The following is a 25,964-nucleotide window of genomic DNA, read 5'->3' as shown; positions in this document are numbered from 1 at the left end:
AGGATTAAACAAGCTAAGTCCTGGGAAGTAGTTAGCACCCAGCACCTGGAGCATACAGGTCTGAAGAAATGCTAGTTCTCAGCAATCTTAGCAGTGGGGGGTATTGAAACCAGAGGATCATCTGAATTGTGTAGTGGAAAGTGACCAGATTAGCAGAAAGAAGACATGATCTTTTTTTAGGAATTAGGGCTCTTGGGTGATGCAACAAAAAACTCTACTTGACCTGACTTTGGGGGAAGAAGAGATTTGGGGGTTGGAATTGCTGAAAAGTCTTGAGGTGTGCTGGCCTGTGTTCCATCAGTGGCATTGAGGCTTTGTGTCTTCTCCCCTCAGCCCTGCTCCTCACGCCAGCTCCCTTCTCTGCCTCCATGTGCTGGCAAGAGATGGCTTCCAGGAGCACTAGATTTCATTCTCCCAGGTTCGAGTCCAGCAGGAAAGAGCACCCCTGCCTCCAAGTGGCTCCAGCCAAAGCCTAGTGATTAGCACTGATTGGCTGTGGTGGAGCCATGAGTTTCTCCCTGAGCCGATCAGTGTGGCCTGAAGAATGTGGCTTGGCCAGCCTGAGTGACAAGCTCCACACCTGGACTGGGTTGGAGACATGGCTGGATTGCTAAAGAAAACTTGGAAACTCTTATCAAAAGAATGAGTTCACTAGAGTTGTGTCCAGCTCAGCCTCCCATGAGCCACGTGGCCTTGAGCAGATCATGTAGCACCTCTCAGTCCAGCAGGGATGGCGGCACATGCCCAACTTCCTCCAGAGCTGTGGAGGGGAGCAGATGGGCAGGAAAGGCTCCAGAGCACATCAGTCACTCTAGAGATGCCTCAATGACTGTTTGGTGCCATTGTCATCTGATGGGCTTGATTCACTGCCTAATGGGGCACGGTTCTGAGCAGGCACACCAGCTCTGGGAGCAGGAGTGGGGCACACGTGCTTGGAGAGGATGGAAGAGGCAGGGGAGGGCAGCAGGCCTGGCTTCCAGCCATCCGGGAGGACATGGCCAGTCTAGGCTACAGGCGGGACCTCTTTGAGGCTGGTAAGGAGGCCATGTGGCTGTGGATTTAGCTCCTGGGAGGGACAGGAGGTCAGAGGTGTGATGACTGCAGCCCTCTGAGACCTGATTGCCCAGCATCTGTACTGTTCCACCCTCTGTCTCTGCTGAGCCAGGACTGCATGCCCTGAGAAGGACCTTTTCCCTATAGGAGTTCCCTGTGTCCCTTTGAAAGGCCCATGGCTTCTTGTCCCAGGGGTGGTCGGAGCAACTCTTACAGCATCGCCAATAAATCAAAAATTAGTTCAAGGTGAGAGCAGGAGACGAACAGGACAGGACACCAACCAACAATCTCATCCAAGCTCAGGCTCTGCCAAATGCAGGATGCCAGCAGCCTGCATCCCTGACAGGCCCCTGGCAAGCGAGAGAAGGATGGTTGGATGCTGAACAGTCCGGCTGACACTTGCAGCCCTGGATTCCACCCTGGCGGGGGCACCGGCCATCATGGTGTCTCCTGGATTTGGGGGTCCCAGAAAGAGATGGTCCCCAGCATCCCGATCTCTTGCACGACTCCTTATGGATCAGTCATCCGGGAACTAATGTCACCCATTTTAGAAAAATCTCTTTATATGTTTCAGCCCATGTTGCCTTGGAATAATGAGTCTCATACATTGACTGCCCGCTGTGTAGTTTGATTGTGCTAAAATTACCTCCCTGAGCTCCAGGGTAGGGGAACCGTATTCTTAGCATTCATGGATCTAGAGTTAGAGGCACGCTTTCACTTCTTCTCCCTTTTCTGAAAACTCGAATCACATCTCCTCCCCACTTTTGTCTTTCTGGACCGGAAAGCCTTTATCTTCATTTTCCTGGAGCTGCCTGCCCCTCCTCGGCTGATGCTCCCTCACCCCTGCACTCACTAGTTCAGACCGAGCTCTGCAGCAAAGACACCTCGGCAATTTTGTCTCCAGTTCCCAGGTCATGCCCTGCTCTCCAGGCTGGGCCTTTCTGGTCCCTGCAACAACTGTGAACCAGTGGTTTCTGTGGATCCTGGGAGGTCCTCTCTCGGGTCTGGCAATGGCAGCTCGGGCTGCCAGCCTCCGTTGGCAGTTTGCTTTACTCATCCTGAGCCCGCTGCCCCACACGTCACTGCCCTGGGATGCATCTGTAGCTCCCATACCCTCCGACACCGGCTTTTTCGTTACTCATTAAAATTTAGTGTCATCTGCAAACGTGGAGATTTTATCAGACGTGTCTTCCCCTGGGTCATTTATAATGATTTTAAATAAGGCCAGCCCCAGCCCCCATGCACATGTGCTGTTGGGCAGCCAGGTCTTGCTGCGCAATGAAAATTCCTCCCCTCCCCGGCAGCGCCCCCTAGGGTGGCTTGACCCGCTCACAGCCTTTGGGTGGGACTGTTCCAGAGACTTCCAGAAAGTGCAGGCAGACGGGACCCTCTGTCCCCTCTCGAGGTACATGCATCTTTATCTGCTCAGCGAGAGTGGAGAACGCCCTTCGTCCGGCATTCTCTGGGTGTCTAGGATGTGCCCAGGACTGTGCCAGGCCTGATCTCCCACCATAAATGTGTTTTTCCTACACGACCTTTGGGCTAAAGGAGGCAGAGCAAGCCAGCCCCTGAGCCGGCATGGTTCCCGGAACCCCGCACCAGGTGGAAATTGTTTAACTATATTCCCATGACTGGAAAATTCTGGTAATTGTGTAATAACAACAGCAGCAGCACTCAGCAATTACCCAGGGTTTTTCATCTTCAGACCACTTTACCCACATTAACTAATTAAGTCTCCCAGCCTCCCTCCAAAGCAGGGAAGGGCTGCCGGCCCAACTCCCGCTGGCGCACAGGCTCGCGTAATGAGGGCAGCCGTGGGAAGGGGCTGCAGGGCCCCCAAAGGGAGCCTACCTCTGCCCTCACTTGTAGGCCCTCTGAATCCCTTGCCAGGCAGCGCTCAGAATCCGCCGGCTCTGCTAAGCACTGGCAAGGAAGCGTGGAGGTGTTGTGTGTGCCCTGCCACACTCAGCCACAGTGGGGGATCCCTGGTCCCAGCACAGATTGCAGGACCGAGCCCCCAGAGGAGCACAGTTGACTACTGACCCTGCCTATTACTGGGGACACCAGGGCCCCTCTTTCAGTTCCTACTCCCTCCCTTCTCTTTTTACTTCTCCTTTAATAGCTCCCAACTTTGGGGACCTAGATCTGCACCCCAGTTACCAGGTGCTCAACTCCAGGGTCCCCGAAGGCTGTTCCCCACTCCCTGGACACCCCACAAAGGGTGTTCTCACTACTGTGGGCCCTTGATGTGGAGACAGGGACATCTGCAGCCTCCGTCCTGCCCTGAGGAGCTTACAGACCAGCCAGGAGTCTTCCAGCCCCATCCTTGGTCCTACCAGCTCCCCATACCTCACATGACCCAGTCAGGCTCCCTGGACCTGCGTTTCCTCTGACATAGACATGAACTGGGCTGCTGCCGCCCGGAGCACTGAGGCTGAATGCACAGCCCTCCCATGAAACATCCAGTGAGCCTCACAGAGCCCTGGGCCAGTGGCCTGGAGGTGTGAGATCGTGGCTTCAAGCAGGGCTGGCACCCAGAGACTCGGCCCTCCAAGGCACTCTCCTTTCTGTAAATGAGCATAGCAATAGCACCTGCACCTGTGGGTTGTAGAACTTGAATGTGGAGCCCGAGACACAGCTGACACTCAGAAAGCGATCTCTGAAAACAGAAATGCCCACTGGGAGGTGTGTGCTGTGGGTCCAGGCACACTCCCACCCCCGAGTGGCCGTGGAGTGCCACGGTACCATGCATTGGAGCCATCAGAGGCAGGGAAGAGAGACCCAAGGAGACAGCAGCCTTCAGGGGCCGGCAGATCCTGGGAGACTTGAGAAGCAGGCGCCCGCGTGCCCTGGCCCTTCTCAGGGAGCATCCTTCTTGTGCTTCCGTCCATCCTCCAGGCCTGCCTGACCCTCCCCCTGCCTCCTGACCACCCTCAGTGGGTGACAGTGGGGATGGAACCCAAGCCTGCCAAGGCCTTCATGATCAGCCTCCTTTCTAGTGGAACCATGGTCCCACCTCACACTTTTACCCAGAGCATACAGGACAGAGGCCCAGCTACCTGGGGCAGCCAGAAGGTGGGCGAGAGGATTTTGCACAGTCCTGCAGCCTAGTGACACCACAGCCCTGTGCCACACAGTGTCGCCCTCTATCCCTTCCCTAATAAACCCCGCCCTTCTCCCTGCCAGCCTTGCACACCAGTTTCATGGGCTCCTACCCTCATTGTTCATTAAGCATCCAGGTGCAGGGAAGCCTGTGCCTCTGATGATGAGGTTTATGGGACATTCAGAATATGTATAAACGGTACTAATATGACAAATGCAAAGATCGAAGGAGCTTGTGACGCAGACAATGCTACTTCCTCGCCCATCTCCCTCCTATCTGGCTGGCAGCACGCAGGCCCACCCCCCGCGCCCCCAGCGGCAAGTGAGGAGGTGTGTGGCACTATTACATGCTATTATGACTTTCTGGGTAATGTGTACATTTTCACTATCACACGGCCTCTCTCCTTCATTTTTCATGAGAACTGGCACGAGATTAATGACTGAGCCCCAGAAGAAACGGAACGCCATGCCACTCTGATTTATTGACCACTTAGCGTTGATGAAGCTGCAAACAAGAGTCAAACAGATGTTGCAGCTGCATTTTTCTTTATCAAAACCAACAGCTTTTTGCATTTTTAACCACTTCTTGCATCACCACCCTGCTTACCCCACAGAAAAGGGTCCTGGCTCCAGGCCTCCTCCTTCTCAGCAGAGATGGAGGAGCCCAGGCCAGGGCCATGGGACCCTGCTGCCTGACACCCATTGGCCCAGGATTCACCCTGGAAGCAGCCAGGAAAAGGATGTGAGATCCCCAAGGCTCTTGCTGGGGGTGACTTGAGTCCCCTCCGTGGGTCTCTGGGGAAGGGCTCACTGCTGCACCCTCAACCAACTCCAAGGGCCAATTGCACGCACCCAGGGGTGGGCTCAGCACGCGGGAGGTGCAGAGCTCAGCTCCCCTCTGCAGCCTGGAGCACCTCCCCACTTCCACCTCATGCCCATTTACTAGGCAGTGTCGGTGGCCTTACATATGAGCGCTGCTGGGGGCCAGGCCCCTCATGAGCCCATTGCCTGCCTCACCCACTCCTGGCAAGGTTCAGGCCAGCACTAAAGGGCCTGCTTAACACTGAGCAGGCGTCCTCTGCAGAACGTTCTTAGCCTCTCCTGTGCTTTTGGAGGAAAGGCCCTCAGCTTGTCCCCTGTCCTCTCTTTGTCCCTGCGGTTTGGGTGAAAGATGCCATCTAGAAAAGGTTCTAGAAGAGACTGACTCTACCTCAGGCTCCCGGGAGATGCCCTTCCACCACCTTCAGCCTGAGAGTCCTGTGCCTGGCAGGGCCCTGGGAGTCTGGAACCGGGGAGATCTGCAGCTCCAAATGCATTTCCAGGAGGCACAGCTGGGTTAATGGACAAGCTGAACTTTCCTCGGAGAGGGGCAGAGGGCTCATGGACCCACCCCCTCAGATGCCACCCTTCCTGGGCCCCTTCTGAGGGAGTGGACCCCCTCCTCTTCCAGCCCATGCCTGAGGTGGACAAAGACTCCTTCCCTGCCCCTCAGTCTTTGTCCTTCTAGAAGACATGCCTGGGGCTTCTCCAGGGTTGGTCCTGAGACACTGAGTCTCCGGAGCGGAGACAGCCACCACCCCTGCACCAGCTCCCACAGCCAAGGCCAGGTGCCCCCTGGCAGGCTTGTTGGCCCGTGTGCTGGGGCAGCTTGGCAGCACCCCGCTATGCCCCCGGTTTTCAGTCGGAGGGATGGAGCCCCTGCCATGTGGCTGCCCTGCAGACAGAGTCCCAGCCATCCGGAGCTCACACTTGTGGCCAGGAAAACAGGCCAAACCCGGGTAGTAATTGAGCGGAAACTGAGAGATTAGTGCTGCAAAGACAGCAAGGTGGGAGTCAGGCAAGGTGGGCACTGTTGTCAACGGGGTTGCTGAATGAGGTTTCCACAAGGAAGTGACCTGGGATCGATGTGGCATGGAGCGCGGCAGCCAGAGACCACAGCCCAGGGAGAGAAGCGGCAGATCTGGGGAATGGGGTGGCGGGAGCCAGGTTCACGAGGCAGGCAACAGCCAGCAAGAAGCACAGGTGGCCCGGCCTGGAACCGTGGCAGGAGTGTGGGCTGATCTCAGTGCCAAGGAGCCGTCCGGAACAGCCTGACCACGCCTGCTGCTGTTTGAAGGATGGGTCGGGGAGGGGAAGAGCAGACGTGAGGACACCCGGGAGTCAGGCACACTCCCACATGAGCAGGAGAGCAGGTGGAGGCTCAGACTTGGTGGTTGCAGGCAGGGGGTAAATGGGAGGATCAGGCTTCCTGGGGCGGGAGAATTGGCAGAACTGGATGATCGACTGGCTGTTGAGGGAGAGGGAGGGAAAGTGAGAGGATGACTCCCGGGTTCCAGACCCGGGCAGCTGTGGGAAGCCTGGAGGGGCCAAGTGTCTGAGCGGGAGGTTGGGCGGCGAGGTCGGCCATGGGAAGTCATGGGTATTTTGAGGACTTTAAGGGGTGCTGTCAACAGCCAGGTAGGCAAGAAAGGAGAGGTGGGCTGGAGAGAAAAATCTGGACGTCCTGGGAATCTGGTGGGTGTGAGTTCAGGATGCTGGATGAGGCCACTAAGGAAGGAGAGAGGGAAAGAGGGAGAAAGAGAGCGGGAGAGAGGGAGGGCAGAGCCCCAGGCTGGACGCTGGTGGAGGAAGGGCCTCTGCACACAACAAGAGGAGAGTTGGGACGGACTGGGGCTGCCGGCGGAGGAAGGGGAGTCTAAGCAGCAAAACTGCCCTCTGGAGGCTTACCTCAGCTCCCCCTCTCAGGGAGCATGTCAGGGCTTTGTTCCGTCTGGGTTTGGTTTTGGTGGCGGTTGGTGGTGGTAGAGGGGAGCCTTTGTCTGTCCTGACGGCATTGCACCCATTCCGAGGCCTGACCCTGCTCCCTGCAGCAGCCCCAGTGAGAAAGAGACGCAGCTTCCATGCTTATGGGTGAGGAGCCTGAGGCACCAAGAGGGAGGAGGGATCCCCTAGTCCGCAGCTCTTCCAGAAGGCTGTGGAAGTTCTGAGACTTGTACTTATCCTTGGCTTCCCCTACCACCACCACAGTCACAGACTCCCTCTCCCCAGCCTTTGACACCGACCAGGCCTCCGGGAAAGCAGGGGCTCATCTCCAAAGGTCACACTCACTTTGGGGGGTGACCCCTAGCATCTCTCCTGAAAACTCCATAACCCAGGGAGGGGCTTCTCCACAAGCTCTTCTTCCCTGCCTGAACCCACAGGCCTGACAGGGTGGTGAACCCCACGGTCTTCTTCCCTGCCTGAACCCACAGGCCTGACAGGGTGGTGAACCCCACGGTTTTCTTCCCTGCCTGAACCCACAGGCCTGACAGGGTGGTGAACCCCACGGGAACATCAGGGCAGCCTGGGCAAGACAAAGGCAACTTCACTCCACAACTATCCAGAATCCAGAATCCAGGGCCCTGGCAGGGTCTGTCCCCTGCCGTGACTCTCAGATCCAAGCCCGCATCTGTATTCCTCCAGGCCGCCCTGCCGAGCTGGTCCGCCTGAGCCCATCTCGCCACCAGCAAAGCAGCTCGGCAAGGACTCTGACACCGTTACGAGCACTCTATGAAACTGATACATTAGGACTTCAAGGCTAATATATTTTTCTGCCAAAAACACCCAATAAAATGTAAAACTAATGAATAAAATTGCAACATTGCCAAGAAGCGATGTGTGCCCCAAATTTCCAAAAATACCTCCATCAGTCTGTGTCTGAAAACGAGCCCCACGCCAGGAAATCGTTACTACTCAGCTCGGCATTCCAGCAGCAAGAGCTCCAGGCCCTGGGATGGAAACCGGGAGGCTGCCTGCTCCAGCATCTCTCCTGATCCTGCACTTGCTCTCCTGGACCTGCCAGGGGCTGCGACATTCTGCTAATTGCATCAAAACAAGGGAGAAAGGCAAGGCCCAGCATGGAGGCTCCCAGAAAGGGACCCCCCAGCCCCCAGTGTTAGGCATGTGCCCTAAGCTGAAAGGGGTAGTTCTAGATGCTACAATCCCTACGTTTGTAGTTACTGAAGTGGGATCCACCATCTGTAAGCCTTTGAGTTGAAGTGTTGATGCGCCTTGGGGTATGTTGGAGGATGGGGTGGGTATCCACTGCCTGTGTCAGGCTCTCAAAGAGAAAAGATGAAGAACCAGCCTTGCATTGTATCTTACCTTCCTAGCAACAACCTGTGTTTAGAAAGGCTTCCTGCCCAGGTGCAGTGGTTCACGCCTGTAATCCCAGCACTTTAGGAGGCCAAGGTGAGTAGATCACCTGAGGTCAGGAGTTCAAGACCAGCCTGGCCAATGTGGTGAAACCCCATCTCTACTAAAAATGCAAAAATTAGCTGAGCATGGTGGCAGGCACCTGTAATCCCAGCTGCTCGGGAGGCTGAGGCAGGAGAATTGCTTGAACCCAGGAGGCGGAGGTTGCAGTGAGCCGAGATTACGCCATTGCACTTCAGCCTGGCAACAAGAGTGAAATTCCATCTCAAAAAAAAAAAAAAAAAAGAAAGGAAGGAAGGCTTCCCCGCCCTTTGTAGACCCAGAAAACTGAAGCCAGATGTCAGGAGAACACAGGTCTAGGGAGGGCACAAGCAGGAGGTCAGAATTCAGCCTAATTTGATTCTACAAACCTGAAATAAGCACTGGTGATTGTTGGACTGTCGTAGCTCCAGGGCATTGTCCCTGAGGTTGAGGAAATAAAGTCGATGTTCAGACAATTAAAGCACAAAGCCAAATGCCATCCTACTATGGTAGAGGCAGAGAGGTAATCAGGGAAGCCTTCCTGGAAGAGGAGGGCATCCTGGTGTCTGACCTCCAAGAATAGGTGGAAGCTGGTTATGCAGATGGAGGCTGAGCCCTGCAGGCAGAACGTCCTGAGATAGCAGCATTTGGGGTGCTCTCGTGCAGGAACTCCACAGTTTGGGTTCATGGTGAGAGAGGGCCTTTGCCCCACGAGACCCTGCCTGCCTGCCCACCACCTTGGCCTCCCACAGCGGGTCCCAGGCGCCCAGGCTGTGCTCAGTGGGCCTGTGGAGCAGGATGTGGCAGCCCTTTCATCTCCCAGGCGTCTGGCATCTCAGCTCCCTCCTGCAGGGCCAGGCTCCTGCTTCAGGGACCAGAATCAGAGGCAGCCCTGGGTGGCCTACTGGCCCCTGCAGCCCTTTGATCTTTACTCATCTTGCTCAGCAGCTGGCACTGCTGCCTGGCCGTGCCCAGGCACAGGCAGGAGCCTTGGGCCCAGACACAGTCCCCAGGAGGCCAGTATGTTGGTCTGTAGGAAGAACATGGGGCAGGGACAGAGTGGATCACCCTGTCTCTCCACTGTTACCCCCTCTATGCAAAGGGCATAGCAGATCTACCCGACCCCCCTCTTGGGCATACTGCAAGAATGAAGTGACATGGAGATGAGACAGTACTTAGGCCAAGCAGAAAGGGAGGCCAGCAGATGTCCTGGCAGGACCTGAACCTGGAGTCAGAACCCTGGCTTCTAGATCAGGCTGTGCCCTGCTGGCACATAGCTTTGGGCAAGTCACAACTTCTTAGTTCTACAGGCGCCCCACTGTAGACGGAGGACACCCTCCCCTGCCCTGCCCTGCCCTGCCCCGCCCGCCTCCTTGGCTAGCAGCGGCACCAAATGAGATAACGGCTGGAAAGTGCTTTGAAAAGAATAAAGTGCCGCGCTGATGTCAGGGATTACCATGATTATTAAGGAGCATGATTACCACAATCCAGAAAAGCCGCCATTAAGGAGAAGGTTCCTGTTGGTGTTGATTGAGTTTCCTGGTTATCTGAGTATTGGCAGGAAAAAATCTGTTTGAACCCTTAGTGAAAATCTTTTTTTAATTATGCCAGTCTCCTTACTTACGTTGGTCATGGTGTGATCTTGAGTCTTTATTTATTCATGGATTGATTGATTCATATATTCATGTATGACTCTTGCCCTGACAACATCCAAAAAAGCAGCTGCAGGCCCAGCTCTCTCCTGCCTGGGGTCCTGCCTGTCTCAGGACTCATGGTTGAGTCTCAGTCTACCAGCCGGGGAAAGCAGAGGGCAAAGCAGCTTTTCCTCTATCAGGAGGAAAAGCACAGGATGAAGCCTTCCACGTGGCTTTTTCCATCGTTCCCTGCAGCGTCCTGATATTCTGTCATGTTTCCTTAGGACAATGCAGGAAAAAATGGTTCAGGCCGGGCGCGGTGGCTCACACCTGTAAACCAAGCAGTTTGGGAGGCTGAGGAAGGCAGATCACCTAAGGTCGGGGGTTCGAGAGCAGCCTGACCAATATGGTGAAACCCTGTCTCTACTAAAAATGCAAAAATTAGCCGGGCTGTGGTGGCGTGCACGTGTAATCCCAGCTACTCAGGAGGCTGAGGTGGGAGAATTGCTTGAACCTGGGAGGTGGAGGTTGCAGTGAGCCGATATTGCGCCACTGCACTCCAGCCTAGGTGACACAGCAAGACCCTATCTAAAGGGAAAAAAAAGGTTCAAGAAATACCCTCTGATTGAGATGCGAGGGTTTAGCTAGGTTTTTCTGGCGTATCCAGATGCATCTAGAAAGTGACAGGATTGCTTTTTTTTTTTCTTCTTCTTTTTAACTTGTCAATATTGATGTGGCCAGATAAGCAGCGCTGCCTTCTGGGGAGACCATAAGAAAGCCACAGAAGTCCCGATGCTCATCCCAGCAACACTGCTGCCTCACAAAGGCCCCTTGGCATGTCCTATCCGAGCTCAGGGGGCAGAAAGCGACAGAGGACATTCTTAATAAGATGTGACAGGAAGGGGCTGACTGCTAAATAGAACCGATTTGAGACAAACTGGGCTTTTTTTTTTTTTTTGAGACGGAGTCTCGCTCTGTCGCCCAGGCTGGAGTGCAGTGGTGCGATCTCGGCTCACTGCAACCTCCGCCTCCCAGGTTCACACCATTCTCCTGCCTCAGCCTCCCAAGTCACTGGGACTACAGGCACCCGCCACCATGCCTGGATAATTTTTTTTTGTATTTTTTAGTAGAGATAGGGTTTCACCGTGTTAGCCAGGATGGTCTCGATCTCCTGACCTTGTGATCCGCCTGCCTCGACCTCCCAAAGTGCTGGGATTGCAGGCTTGAGCCACCGTGCCCGGCCGAAACTGGGCCTTTTAGGTCTTCAGACTGAGAGCGGTGCCCAGAAGTTCAGGAAACTCCGCCCCAGAAGCCAATAAGAAAGAGTGGACGAGCTGGACAGGGTGACAGAAGAGCTCTTCTAGGGAGGAGTTCCCAGAGATTCTGGGCACCAGCTGCCCCCTGGGTACTGCTTAGATGGAAAGTGCCAGCTGGGTGTGGTGGCTCACACCTGTCATCACAGCAGTTTGGGAGGCTGAGGCGGGCAGATTGCTTGAACCCAGGAGTTCAAGACCAGCCTGGCCAATATAGTGAGACCCCATCTCTACAAAAAATACAAAAATTAGCCAGGCGTGGTGGTGTGTGCCTGTAGTACCAGCCTCAGGAGGCTGAAGTGGGAGGATCACTTGAGCTCGGGATGCAAAAGTTGCAGTGAACTGAGATCCCACCACTGCACTCCAACCTAGACAATGGAGTGAGACCCTGTCTGAAAAAATAAAATAAAGTGCTTCATTGTGGGGCTGTTCGTTGGGGGAGAAGACCACAGCTGAAGGCAGAGGGGCTCCAGCCCTCAGCAGGAGGGGACTTAAGCTCTGGGAGCCCCTTTTCCCCTCGGGGAGAAGCGAGTGATGATGCCTGTGCTGGGGGCATCCCACAAGCTGTGAGGGGGAAACGCATGTTGGGCATGAAGGAGGGAGATGGCAGTGGCTGTGGTGTGAGGTCAGGGATGTTGGTTTTGAGGGAATTTGACCTCATGCCCGTGGTTCCCAGTGACACACATATCAGCTGATGTGTAGGTCAGAGTTTCTCAATCGGGGTGATCTTGCCCCCCAGGGGACACTGGGCAATGTCTGAAGACTTTTCCAGGGGTCACAGCTGGAGGGGGAGGGGCTTAATGACATCAGTGGGTGGAGGCCAGGGAGACTGCTAACATTCCACGTGCACTGGACAGCCCCCACCACAAAACCATCTGGCTGCAACCGTCAGCAGTGTGAGGTCAAGAGAGCCAGGTGTCTGGGGCCTCAGTCTCTGCCTGTACCTGTGGGGTTGGGGGCGGCCCTGACCCTGGCGGGCTCCATGCCACCCTCATGCTGCCAGTCTCTGCTCTCCCCACAGAACCCCGACATCGTCCTGGTGCACTACCTGAATGTGCCAGCCATTGAGGACTGCGGCAAGCCCTGCGGCCCCATCCTCTGCTCCATCAACACCGACAAGAAGGAGTGGGCGAAATGGACTAAAGAAGAGCTCATCGGGCAGCTGAAACCCATGTGTGAGTGGCCTTGGCCAGCCTGGCACCCCCATGCTGGGGACTAGGCTGGCGTCAACCAGGTGGGGCCAGGAAGGTCCTCTGTGGCCTTGGGAATGCGGGTCTGGAGCCTCATCTTGCTGGAATGACAGTGGCACCGTGAGCTTAGCTTTTGCCCCACCTTCATTTGGCCCCTTGTAAGCTCCCTATACAGCAGCCAGGGCATAAAATGCCAGGCCCACGTGACAGATGAAAAGAGTGAGGTTTGGAGACACAGAGCATGCAGGGGAAGGAGCAGGCCAAGAGTGGGCCAGGGCCGGGTCTCCAGGACCACAGACAGGAGTGGAGGCCAGCTGGGGAGGGAAAGTGTGGAACAGGGGAGGGGTGGCGGGAGCGGACCCTGCCTCCTGCCTTGCCCGTCCACGAGGGATCTGGGCTTAGCCACCGCCTCCTGGACTCAGGGCCCGCCTCGGCTCCCAGGCTGGGTGGCAAATAGATGATGGTAATTGAGCTGGATTTCATTTTGTCAGCAAAGTGGTGCTTTCTGAAGCATCTGTCAGGTGCAAATCACAGAATGCAAAACACCGAGTGAGGCCGGGAAGCCGGGGCTGCTCCGTACTTTGTTGCAGTGGCCACAGCTCCCAGCAGCCGCTGGCGGCGCTCAGTGGCTTCTCCTGCCCACTGTTCAGCAGAGCTCGGGAAAAACAAACACAGGTCTGGGGCTTTCCTGAGCCGAGAAGAGCATGGGGACTATTTAGTGCTGGACACGTAGCCCTCGGGGTTCAGGGACATTGATGGTCAGGGCTCAGGGTAAGGACCTGCCATCTGCGGGACCTGGGGGGTGGGTCAGTGGCTCACTCAGAAGCAGGACTGTCCCTGGAGCTGGCTAGAGGGAGGAAGCAGCTGTTGGTCAGCATAGACAGCGGGGGGGACTGAAATATTGTTTCTGCGGCTGGGAGGAAAGGTGAAGGTCCCTGTGCCTGGGAGGGTCCAGGCTGAGGCTAGGGGCACCTGCAGTGATGCTAATCCTGAGAGTCCCCTGGGTGCTCGGATTCAGGGATCTGCTCCCAGCCTCAAGGTTGGGGATGAGGGTCAGGAGGGACAGAGGGGTCTGTGTGGCAAGGGAGGCCCCCCAGTGGGTGACAGCCCTGCCCACTAAGGGCTGGACCACAAGACTGAGCTTCCTCACATACCGTCCTTTGAGCCAAGTACCCCGCTGGGAGGTTTGGACCAAGCTGGCATCAGTGCTCCTGCCTGGAAACTCGAGGCAGGCAGCCCAGGGGCCTCCTGAGCTCAGGCCACACCCAGTGGCAACCTTCTTAACTGTGGTCCTGAGCACATCCCTTCCTGCTTAAAACCATTCAATGCACACTCAATGTCCAAGCTCCTGAGCACAGCCTGCAGGTCCCCCCACCCCCAGCCCCTGGCCTCTGCAGGACTCTGAGTCCTTTCTGCCTGTTGTAGTCCCCACTGCCCGGAGCCTGCTGCCTCTCCGCCTGCCCCTCCCCCTGCCTCTACCTGCTCACCCCGCCTGTTTCTCAGCTCTCAGCCTCTCCACAGGCCCTCCCACCACCCAGCTGGGCCTTCACACTCCTGTGCCCTGGCCTGCTCGAGCCCCCACAGGAGAGATGTCAGCCTCCCACGCTTCATCAGGCGGGGCCTCGTGAGCCTCTTCAAAATGCTGCCGAGCACCAGGACGCATGGGGAAACGGCACGGCTACCCTTGGGAAGCACTCCGGCTCTCCACACAGTGCTGGGCATGCGCAGGGCCCTGGAAATAGCCCTGGAATGGTGGAGGGGAAGGGATCTGCCCAGGGGCCTGAGCAGCAGACGGAAGCTGCAGTGTCCTGGCTCTGGGAGCCAAGGCTGCTCAGTGGCACCTTCCCAAGGGCAGGCCAGAGGCTAGGAGTCTGGGGCACCAGTGTTGGGGTCCCTGCTGTCAGACCCGCCTGCCTGCCCTTCCTACTCAGTACCTAGGGGCACCTCACTATGCAGGGCTGGCACCCGACACTGGGTCCCGCCTAGACCCCGCCCCAGGGGCCTACTCATGCTTTCTCTGCCGCAAGGCCTCAGCTGGGCCAGCGCGATGACTCTGCTGACCAGGAGCTCTGGTGCCCTCTGGCCAGGGCAGTAGAAAGAGTCAGGACTGGTGAGTTAGGAGGCGGGTGCTCGTCCTGGCTTCATGGCTGCCCCGCTATGCGGCCCTGGGCCAATGCCCCACCCTCTCTGCACCCCAGTACCCCTTCTGTAAAGGGGTAGCAAGAATCTAGCAGCCTCTGCCCTAAGACCAGCACTTCCAGCCAGGTCAGGGGGCCCGGCTCAGCTCCTCCACCCCTGCGCATCCTGTCCAAGGGGCTGAGGCTGCCAGCCTGTCCCATTTCCTGGGAGGTGGAGTCACTCCAGGGGGCTCAACTTTGTCCCTGCACTCCAGGGCTGGAGGAAGTGGCCTGGAACCTCCTTCCTGGGGCTTAGTCAATGCTTTCAAAATAAGGGTCCTAAGGACTCTTGCCTTGAAAGGGTGACCAGGGTCCAGGTGCTTCTGGAGCTCCTCCCACCCCTCAGTGTTCACCTTTAGAAGGGAGTTCCTGCTCAAAACAAGTCTTCAGTCAGGAGGAAGAGTTGCCTTCCTGGCCTTTCTGAGCCTTCTGTCTGCTTCTTCTTAGGTCACTAGAAGGAGTTCCTCTTGTCAGATTCCACTGGAAAATTAGGGCCCCTTTGCTGGACAAAGGCTCCCATCCACATGGCCGGGGAGCAGCCCCAACCCCACTGAGCCCCAGCAAAAGTTCCGAGAGATTGTGTGAGCCACAGATTAGCCAACGGGTGCTCCTGAGGGAAAAGATGACTTTCCAGGTGGCTCCCACAGTCAGAGGCTGCTGGCCTGGGCCCTCCCAAATTCTTCTCCACACACACAGACAGCCCTTCTCCTTCAGCCATATGCTCCCCATTTTCCCTGGAGCTGCCCATCCATCAGACAGGAATGCCACCTCCAGGCTGGGTGGGAGGAATTAGGCTTTATGAACGCCAGGGAGTGGAAACCAGGCCGGAGCCAGCCTCCAACGCTGAACCGGAGGGAACTGTGAATGCTCAAAAATCTGCAGTGCCTCAGAAAATTATGTAAAACTACAACAAACTCCCCATAAATCTAATAACACTCGGCTCTCTGGTGTTTCGGGGGCGGGGGGGAAAGCAGAGCCGCACACAATTACTCGTTGAGCGCGTGCGTGTGCTCTGACAGAGACACAGTCTGAGAAACTCAGCCCTGGAAACGCGGCTGCAGGAGAAGGCACAGGTGCCGATCAGGCTTGGAGCACACATAGGGCACCAGCTAAGCGTGTCCGGGGAGAGCAGAGGTGTGCCGAGAGCCAAGAAGACCTCAGATTTGACTCCAGAATCAGGCGGGCCACCCAACACTGAAGCCAAGCACATTATCTGCATCTTATTTCCACATTAATCACGTGCCTCCAAACACTTCACAGTTTGATTTCCTGATGTTTCCAAATTTCTCTGCCCACCAGCGGAGCTGTCCGCGGTTTAATCAAAATGTTGTGCTTCTCAGGGGTGAAGGGAGATGGGTCTGCAGCCTTTGCCTCACCTGCTGTGAGATGGGGGCTCCATGACCTTGTGCCCTGGGAATCGCACCAGGCTGATTCAGAGAATCCCATCCTGGTCCTTGCATCTGTGGCCCTTGGTCAGAAGGGAGCTTCCCTTCCACCCGCAATCTGAGGCCTGCTTCCTCCAGCTGAAAAAAACACACACAGAAATACATGAAGATGGCTGATAGGAATTCCCAGGACGTTCCCAGAGATCTTTCCTGTCTTTTGGAATCACTTCTGTAATCATGAGACTTTGGGCCTTGCCACTATGAGGAAGGCCAAAATCACAGTGGCTTCAGTGAGAGGGAAGCTGCTTTGGCTTTCATGTCACAGTTCAGGGTTGATGTGGCAGCCCCAGGGTCAGGGATCGGCCACCCAGGCTCCCTCCAGGTGGCTGCTCCCCATTCCTAGGGCTTCGCCCTCTTTTACATGGTCCAAAATGGCTACTCCAGCTCCTGCCATTGCAACTGCATTCCAGCCAGTGGGAAGAGGAGAAAATAAGGTGGAGGGTGAGTTCCTTCCCTTTAAGGACAGGGCCCACAAGTTGCATACATCATTTCCCCTCTCACGTTGCTGGACAGAATTTTGTCATATGGTTAATTCTAGTTGCAAGAGAGTCTGGGAAGTGTAGTTTTTGGCTATGTAGTTCCATCCTAACATACTCTGGGGAAAGAGGTTCTGCATGTGAGTCATTCAGGGCTGAGTAGAGCTGCGCTCAGCCAGGGGTGCCCCTGTGGGCTTCAGCTTTCTGACTCATAGTGCACAGAATTCCTCATCTCAGTCCAAGGCCTGGCAATGACTGTCTGGGGCGCTGTCTGAGGCCTGGAGTTTATAGTACACAAGTGATCTAAAGCTTAGTATGTCTCATCCTGGAAATTTCGGGGTCTGTTCCAATGCAGCTGGTCTGAGAGAGCACCGGATTTGCACCCAGTAAACGCCCACAGTGTGACTGAGGAGCTGGAGGGGGAGTCCTCTCCTCCCAGATCTGCCACTGAGAGACGACTTTGAGTGGAGTCGACTGCTCTGCCAGGCAGGGCCCTGTGCTTCTGTCCTGCCAAGCTGGCAGGAAACTTGCTCAGTGATCGTGGGCTGCTCAGAGCCACAGTGGTTCTAAACTGCCATGCCCCAAACCTTGCACCCTCGGCTCCACTGGAACCTACAGAAAGCCAGATGGAACCGTTTCCTCGGAGAATATCCTCTCCCTCTGAGCACCCGTGGCTTTCTTCCCTGCCCATTTCCTGGCAGCCCAGGAGGGGATGGCACGCCAGGCATTTCCCAGCAAGCTGTTGGTGAGGTTGTTCCATCCGGAGTGAGTGGTGAGGGCATGACTTTTAAGCTATGTTCACAGCCCTTTCCGTGTGGTGATCTTGTCCCAGCTCTCCCGCCTGGAGGCTCCTCTTGGAGCGCCCTGGCTGGCCAGATGGCCCTGCAGCCATGAGCAAGGCCTGGGCCTTCCTGCAGGCTTCGAAGGCCTGGAGATCAGCAGGCAGCTCCCGCAGCCGCCTCGGGGTTTAGCTCCACCCTGCCTGCCCGCCCCAGTGCTCTGCTGGTGTCAGGCCAGAGTACTCAGGCCTCTGGGGCAGGTGTCCTCTGCATCACTGGGCGGGCAGCAGGAGGGCTGGCTGTGGAGTCATCAGAGTCCCAGGGCCTGCACCCACCCTGCACGCACACCACACAAGTGTTCCATGCACCTCCATGCTTCTGCACGGGCACATGATGTATCCACAGACACAAGTGCGTGGGGATTCAGCACCTCCACCCCCACACTTCCTCCAAAAGCAACCTCACCTCCATGGTAGGTGGTGGAGGCCATAGTAAATGTGAGGCCACAAAGGCCATGTTGAAAGTGGAGGTGGAGGTCATCCTGAGTGTGGGATAGAGGCCACAGTGAGTGTAGGTGAAGGCCCTGGTGAGTTTGGTGGGGGGCCTGGTGAATTGGGTGGAGGCCATGGTGACTGTGAGAGTGGAGGCTATGGTGAGTTGGGTGGAGGCTGTGGTGAGTTGGGTGGAGGCCCTGGTGAGTTGGAATGGAGGCCCTAGTGAGTGAGTGGAGGCCCTGTTGAGGTGGGTGGAGGCCCTGGTGATTGAGGGTGGAGGCCCTGGTGACTGTGGGTGGAGGCCATGGTTACTGTGAGAGTGGAGGCTATGGTGAGTTGGGTGGAGGCTATGGTGAGTTGGGTGGAGGCTGTGTTGAGTTGGGTGGAGGCCCTGGTGAGTTGGGTGAAGGCCCTGGTGAGTTTGGTGGGGGGCCTGGTGAATTGGGTGGAGGCCATGGTTACTGTAAGAGTGGAGGCTATGGTGAGTTGGGTTGAGGCCACGGTGAGTTGGAATGGAGGCCCTAGTGAGTGTGAGTGGAGGCCCTGTTGAGGTGGGTGGAGGCCCTGGCGAGTGTGGGCTTGCTTTTGCTGTCATAGCCCCCACAGTCCATCTTCCTTAACATGCTGGTCCTCACCTGCAGCCTGTTGGTTTGTCAGGGGCCAGGGTGTCAGCCCTGCCAGCCTTCAGCACCTGTAAGGTGGTGCTGCCGAGACACCACACCGTTTCCAGTACCGGGCCTGGGCTAGTTGGCTGCAAACAGGAGCCCCTCATTGCTGAGCAGTGGCTGCAGTGCAGAGAAATCTGCTCAGAGCGACTGCTTAGCCAGCACCTGCTCTCCAGGGACCCAGCTCACACTGGGAGAGGTCGCAGAGCCCAGGATCCCCAGACCGCCCCCAGCCTCCCTCCCTCTGTTCCGGAGGCCCTCGCTGTTGCCAGTACCCAAGCCTGGGGTTGTATGTTCAATGCGCCTTTTGTGTTCTCATAATTTTTCAGACAAAGAGCAAAGATCCAGAAGGGGGGGCTGTGTTTATTTGTTTTGTTTTTTGCTTAGATTGTAATCCTGATGATTATAGAATATCAAGAAGGAAAATCAACCAAGGCTTCCTTCCCGGGGCTCGCGGAACCGTTCCTGGTCGACCAGCGCCACCTGGTGGCCAGTGGCAGCAGACCCGCTCGGAGACGGGCGCCCCGGGAAGCCTGACTCCCCGGCCCAGGCCACCGGGAGCTTGCGGGCGGGGGCCTGTCCCACCCCTGCCTCTGGACCTGGTGTCTGAGATGTGCTGGGAAGCTGTTGGGGACCTGCTCTGTAATTCTGGAGTGGTGGGGCTTGGGGTGGGGCTGGAACTAGCAGCAGGAGACCCTAGGGAGAGGTGCCTGTGCCCACTTTTCTTCCTCTCCAGCTCAGTTGATCCCGATCCAGCATCACCTGGCTGGCTGGGGACGGTGGGCTGGGAGCTCTGACCCTGACTAGGAGCAGGTATCCCTAAGGCTCAGCCGGAATCCATCGAGGAAGGACAGCAGCCAGTCTGAAAGTCTCAAAGATAACCGGACGTGGTGGCTCACACCTGTAATCCCAGCACTTTGGGTGGCTGAGGCAGGAAGGTTACTTGAGCCTAGGAGTTCAAGATCAGCCTGGGCAACATGGCAAGACCCTGTCCCTACAAAAAATAGAAAGATTAGCCAGATGTGGTGGTGCACACCAGCTACTTGGGAGGCTGAGGTGGGAGGATCACTTGAACCTGGGGAGTTCAGGGCTGCAGAGAGCTGAGATGGTGCCACTGCACTCCAGCCTGGGTGACAGAGCAAGACCTTGTCTAAAGAAAAGAAGAGAGAGAAGAGAAGAGAAGAGAAGAGGGCCGGGCACGGTGGCTGATACCTGTAATCCCAGCACTTTGGGAGACTGAGGCAGGTGGATCACCTGAGGTCAGGAGTTTGAGACCAGCCTGACCACATGGTGAAACCCCGTCTCTACTAAAAATACAAAAATTAGCCAGGAATGGTGGCAGGTGCCTGTAATCACAATTACTTGGGAGGCTGAGGCAGGAGAATCACCTAAACCTGGAAGGCAGAGGTTGCAGTGGGCCAAGATCGTACCATTGTGCTCCAGCCTGGGCAACAGAGTGAGACTCCACCTCAAAAAAAAAAAAAAAGAAGAAGAAGAAGAAAAGAGAGCTGCAAAGACTTTTCCCCCATGGAGCTACAGGTGTGGGCACAGTAAGGAGCTGGGGGGTCAGCCCCGGGTGGGAGAGAGAGGGGATGTTGCTAGAACTCTCTCTGGCCAGCAGTGTTCACTTAGAAGCATGTTCCAGGGTCCTTCCCTCTGAGCAAAGACTTCTGGGATAGGAGCAAATGGCTGAATGTCCGGAGTGAGCTCGGGCCCCCCAGGCCACCCAGTTCTGGGGCTTAGAGGGAGCCGAGAATCTTACCCTGGAATCCACCAAGGCCCCAGAAAGCCTGAGCAGAGACAATGGCTCCCCTCAGAACTACCTGGATGGGGCTGAAAGGCAGGCACGTCCCCAGACATTCTGATTCCGTGCGTCCGGAGTGGGCTTCTGACACTGAGTGTTTGATGAAGCTAGGTTCTTGTACTGGGGTCCCCAGAAGACCATACTTTTTAAGAAACCTCGGCCTACAGCAGCCTCTGGCAAGAGGCCAGCCAAGAGCAGGACCAGCACCTCTTTGGGCCACAGGCCTCCTCAGGCGTCGGCTGGTTCTCACATCCGGGTGGGAGGAGGGCAGGCGTCGGAGGCCACATGGAGCTTAGTCTAGCCGCACTCCCAGAGGATGCCACTCCCTGGCATGCACTAAGTACTGGGTGTATCATTTCTGGATGTTCCAGGACTGCGTGAGGACTTTCTGTAGACTCTGGGTTAAGAAATATGCCTCTAGAAGTTTCCTTTTTTTGCAGCTGAGGTGTTGGTGCCGACACATGATGGGGCCTTGCTAGACACGTGTTGACTTGCACTTGTGAGAAATCCTGGAGTTGCCTAGGAAGAAGCACGTCTGTGTCCCCATGGCAGACCCAGGGCCTGGGCGGCAGCTCTGTCCCTGAGAGCAGAGGCCCGGCTCCCTGCCTGCATCTGCAGAGCCTGGGAGTCATGGCGGAGGCAGGGATAGTGCTGGCGGTTCCTGGAGAGGATTTCCGCTGCCTTTTACCCTTCCCTTTGGGAAGGAGCTGCTGGCGTGAGGAGCAGGCAGGGCAGTTTCCTGGAATCTCCAGGTGGGTCCCAGCCCTCCTCCTGGCTCCTTCCAGAATGCCTGCAGCCCCCTTCCAACTTGGCATAGAGGACAGCAGAGGGTGGGCATGGAGAGGCTGACTTGAGTGTGGGGCTTGCTTCCTACTTTGCTCCCAGGATCCAGGTTTGTTTTGCAAATGTTGGTTTCTCACTCCAGCTAGTTTTGTGGAGCCAATCCAGCCCCCAAGTAGGACTGGAGGAGAAATACTGCTTTTGATTTCCTGTCCCTCCCGGCACCTTGCTGCCCAGGGCCGCCTCAAGGCCGCACAGCCGCTTCTGTGACAGGAGTCCCCCTTTTATGGAGTGCACCCCTGTGCTGGTGTTGGGGATACAGGGCCCCACCCACGTCCCGGATCCTGACTGCTACACAGAGCTGATGCTGAGCCCTGCTAGGTGCCAGGGAGTGGTTCTGTCAAAATTAGAATTCGTTGCCAACATTCAGATCTCCAGATTTGCAGCCTCTCTTTAAAAAAGGAAGGCTCTGAGCCAGGTAGTTGGGAGCTCAGAGGCAGCTGCTCTGTGGACGGAGCCTGGCTTCCCGCGGTGCCGCCTCCCAACACACGAGGAGGAACCTGAGTCCAGGACCCTAGAGCTATCTTACCAGAAGCAAGATGGAAGCATCCAGAATCCCACTTGGTCCCCACCCCTCTTTCCGAGTGGCCTGGAGGGGCAGGGGAAAAGCTGATCAGTCCCACATTCCCTGCTATCTCTGCCCCGAGCAGCGCCCGGGGGAAGGGGCTGCAGTTTGGACAGAGTGGGGAGAAGGGAATTCCAGAGGCCATATGCACCCAGATCTGCAGATCACCATGAGGCTCTGACATTGCCAGGCGGCCAGCACTCCTAGTGCATTCACACTTCTCCCACGACGCAAAGAATTCCCAGCCTGGTAACAATGCCACTTAGCACATCAGGAGAAGATTCCGAGAGCCTCGGGATGGCTCTAAAATGCCACTTTGTATGTTGCTGAGCACCTTGGAGATTTCCTGTGAGGCCAGGGACAGGGGTAAAGGACATGCCACCCCACATGCTCTGTATTTCCTGATGACGGAGTCACTGGCCAGGCTGGAATGGTGCCTCTCCCTACCCCTCATTGACAAGGTCCGTCCCACCTGCAAGAAGAAAGAATACGGCAAGGTTAAGCTCTCAACACCCTGGCAGTCTGCTTGACCCTCCAGCCCTGCCTTTTCCACAGGGTGTGTGATGTTGGGACAAAGCCCATGCCCCCTGGCAGATGGAGGACTGTCATGCCCCAACAGCGAGCCCCAGAAATGACAGGCTCACTGGGGACATGGCAGACAGGTCCCCTCATGTGCACGTGGCAGGCACACGCTCCATCCCGTCCCCCCTCAGCCTCTGCGCTCCTCGAAATGAGATTTCTGAAAATTTTGTCCTCAGGACCAATAGACGAATGAGAGTTGAGCGGTGAGATCGGGAAATTGAATAGCATGTGGGTGTCTGGATATGAGAAGTTAAATCTAATGAAAATTTCATCCAGTTGAACCAAGAAATCAGAAGCAGGGCCTTTATTCCTGTCAACAAGAATACAGTGAAAATTAAACCAACCCGGCTGCCATTTCCCATTGACCTTGTCGCCATGGAGACAGCCTCCTAGTGTCAACAACACTACGGACTCCAATGGGGCCCCATTCACTGCAGGAGAGACACGTGGCCAGTCCCTCTCCCATCCAACTGAGACACGTGGTTTATAAGGAGAGCAACCACACACCCAGGGTTGCCGGAGAGCATCCCAGCTTATACCAGCGCCTGGACAAATGACCACAGCACTGTTTCTCGGCTCCCAAGGTGACCTGGCTTGACTAGTTAAATGGCCACCCTCTTTCTGGGTCTTTCTTGGGCGGCGGGGTACCTAGGTGGGTAGACTGGACGAACCCAGTTGGAGGAGGAGGATGGGACCCCCCACAGCCCTCCAGCAAAGGACACTGCCCCTTGTCCTTGCCATTCTCTCATCACAGCACCCAGAAATCTCTTCCCATGTGAAGGAAGGCCAAGCATCTATTCCAGAAGGTGCCGCCTATGCAGTAACTGTGGTGGCCAAAGCTCCAGGTGGCCTTGCCCTGTCATCCTTCCAAGAGTTACTGCCCCACAGAGCAAAGGGGGCAGGTAGCTGGCTCTCACCCATTCCGGGGGCCACCAGGAGCTGAGGCAGACGTCTGGAGTTCTTCCTGTCTCCTCGTCCAATTCCTTTCCAAAGACTTCCAGGCAGGACTGCAGAGCAGAGGGCTTCCCCTCTCATGAGGTTTTCCACCCTGGCCCTGGCAGATCTCCTGTGGATGCCATCACATCAGAATCCAAGGGTGGGGCCACCTGGATAGGGCCCAATGGCATACAGTCAGGTGAACCGGCAAGAGGCACCCACTTTCCAGATGAAGAAACTAAGAGCCAGAGAAATGCAAGATCTTCTTATAAGATCACACAGTGTGTGAGGGAAAGAGCTGGGGCCACTTGGAGGCCCTGACCCCAGGCCAGCATGGTGCTGCCACCCTGTCTCCCACTGTTTCAAATTCTGGCCCCTTCTTCCTGTATGGCCAGCACAGGGCATTGCACTTGGAGGTGTTCCCTCCCCTTTGGGAAAGCCCCACCACCGCATGGGACAGCCACGTCAGGAATGAAGGACAGCCAGGATGAAGCTGCCCCTCCGCCCCCTGCCATCCCTCGGGGGTCCTCTCCCCACCCCCACCACACCCCAAATGAGGAGGCCCTGTCATGGAGCCAAGCATTGCTCCCACACACATCCTGTACGGTCTGGAATGAACCCTTCTTAGGTTCTTTTGGTTTTTGTAGAAATTCCCCCCAAATGTGCCCCAAACCAGGCACAAAGCCTCTGCTGCCATGACAAGGCCAGCGCATGCCTCAAGGAAGCCCAGCGCCCAGGCTTGGACGCCACGTTGCTGAGATGTCCTCCTTGCAGGGACCTCCCAGGTTTCCTTCCCCCTTCCTCTCCTGCTTGCCGTGATTTTCCAAGAGCAGGTCACCATCAGGCCCTGCCTCCCAGTTCCTCCCGTGGGAGGTTCAAGGAAGAGCTTCTTCTGCCCTGGTCTGGGTGGCTTGGCCAGATGAGTGACAACTGACCTGACCCCGAACTGAGGAAATCCTAAGCGGGGAGCCAGGGACTTGGGAGCTTCTGCCCACTAAGGCCCCAGCCAGCAAGACCTGGCCCCCCTGAGACAGCCCAGCACCTGCGAAGTCAGGGAGGACAGGAGAGAAAACTGGGCATCCAGCTTGGGATGACACCATGTGACCCAGCCCCAGGACCCTGAGTTTCCTGCACAGTCACCAGCCCCTGGTGAAGGGGCAGCCAAGGGAAACCAGACTCCCCTCCAGGAAGTGAAGCGAGTCTTGCTGCTCATGGCCAGGACCCTCTACTTCCCGATGGGGTCGCTTTTCTCCTCTGCCCACCACTGAGCTGCTGTCCAGTCTTCCTCACCTTCTCCTAGAGGCTGGTCCTGGCAGAGCCGAAAGCCAGGCAGGTCGCCCAGTGGAAAGGTCTTGAATCTGCAGCCCCTCCTCACCCCCCACGCACCTGCTGTGTGACCTTTGGCAAGTTACATGACTTCTCTGAGCCTCGGTTTTGGCATTAATAAAATGAGATAATACATTCTGCCTCGAGGGATCACTGGGAGGTTAAAGATATCATCTCTAGACCTCAGCTGCTCAAACTGGAGTGTGCATCAAAGGCCTGTTAGGACATGGATGCCGGGCCCCAAACCCCAGAGTTTCTGATTCTGCAGGTTGGGGCAGGGCCTGAGAATGTGCATTTCTAACAAGTGTCAGGGGATTCTGCTGCTGCGGGGGCCACACTTTGAGTAGCACTGCTCCACGGGAGAGTGGCCGGCCCCATGCCCCGCCCACAGCAGAGGCCCATTGGAGTACCTAGTATTGTTATTATTTTTCCCCCTTTTTTTTTTTGAGACAGAGCCTCACTCTGCCACCCAGGCTGGAGTGCAGTGGCCCGATCACAGCTCACTGTGGCCTTGACCTCCCTGGGCTCAGGTGATCCTCCTGCCTCAGCCTCCCATGCAGCTGGGACTACAGGTGCCCACCACCACACCAGGATAATTCTTTTATTTTTTGTAGAGACTGGGTCTCGCCACGTTGCCAAGGCTGGTCTCAAACTCCTGGGCTCAAGTGATCCACCCGCCCCAGCCTCCCAAAGTGCTGGGATTACCGGTGTGAGCCACCACACCTGGCCTTGTTCTTTCTTTCTTTTTTGGAGTCAACATATAAAGATGCTGACACACTGCCTGGCATGGAGGATATGTCCAATAACTATCATTTTTGTAGTTATTATTATTGAGACATGAGCTCTGCTTACAGCTCACTGAGGAAAATGATGAACCAATTTTTTGAAAAAGTGCTAGGGAGGGCATGATTGATTGAGAAATTGACCATTCACTCATTCACTCTACCAGCCTTTATTAAGCAACTACTATGTGCCAGGCATTGTTCTGAGGATGGGAGATGAGCAGTGAACAACTTGGCAAGGCTTGCCCTCAGGATCCAAACTCCAGCTTCTGGGGACAGGCGTGAGCAGCCAGGAAGGCTACTGTGATTTCTATACCCATAGTTCTCAAACTGGAGCATGCATTTGAATTCCCACGAAGGCTCCTTAGGACACAGGTGCTGGGCCCCATCCTGAGTCTGTGATTCGATGGGTTTGGGGAGGGCCTGAGAATGTGCCAGAGGTGGGGGCTTGAGCTGGGCTGTACTGGAAAGAAGGGTGGCATTTAAAGTGGTAGAAGGGCCAGGCGCAGTGGCTCACACCTGTAATCCCTGCACTTCAGGAGGCCGAGGTGGGCGTATCACTTGAGGTCAGGAGTTTGAGACCAGG

The 25,964-nt window shown here is 56.2% G+C and overlaps 1 protein-coding gene across 12 annotated transcripts in view; it reads left to right on the top strand.

Annotated features, from left to right (window-relative positions):
• Positions 1-25,964, top strand: part of CAMTA1 (calmodulin binding transcription activator 1) — a 975,525-nt gene that overhangs the window by 832,223 nt on the left and 117,338 nt on the right. For all 12 annotated transcript variants that reach the window (XM_033228530.1, XM_033228532.1, XM_033228537.1 and 9 more), the window contains one exon: positions 12,339-12,492. In XM_033228530.1, coding sequence (XP_033084421.1) covers positions 12,339-12,492 — 154 coding nt within the window. The remainder of the gene's footprint in view (positions 1-12,338; positions 12,493-25,964) is intronic.

Source organism: Trachypithecus francoisi, unplaced genomic scaffold, assembly GCF_009764315.1.
Source record: "Trachypithecus francoisi isolate TF-2019V2 unplaced genomic scaffold, Tfra_2.0 Lachesis_group12, whole genome shotgun sequence".
NCBI lineage: Eukaryota > Metazoa > Chordata > Mammalia > Primates > Cercopithecidae > Trachypithecus > Trachypithecus francoisi.
Note: the sequence above shows the minus strand (reverse complement) of the source record. Positions and strands in the feature narration are given on the sequence as shown.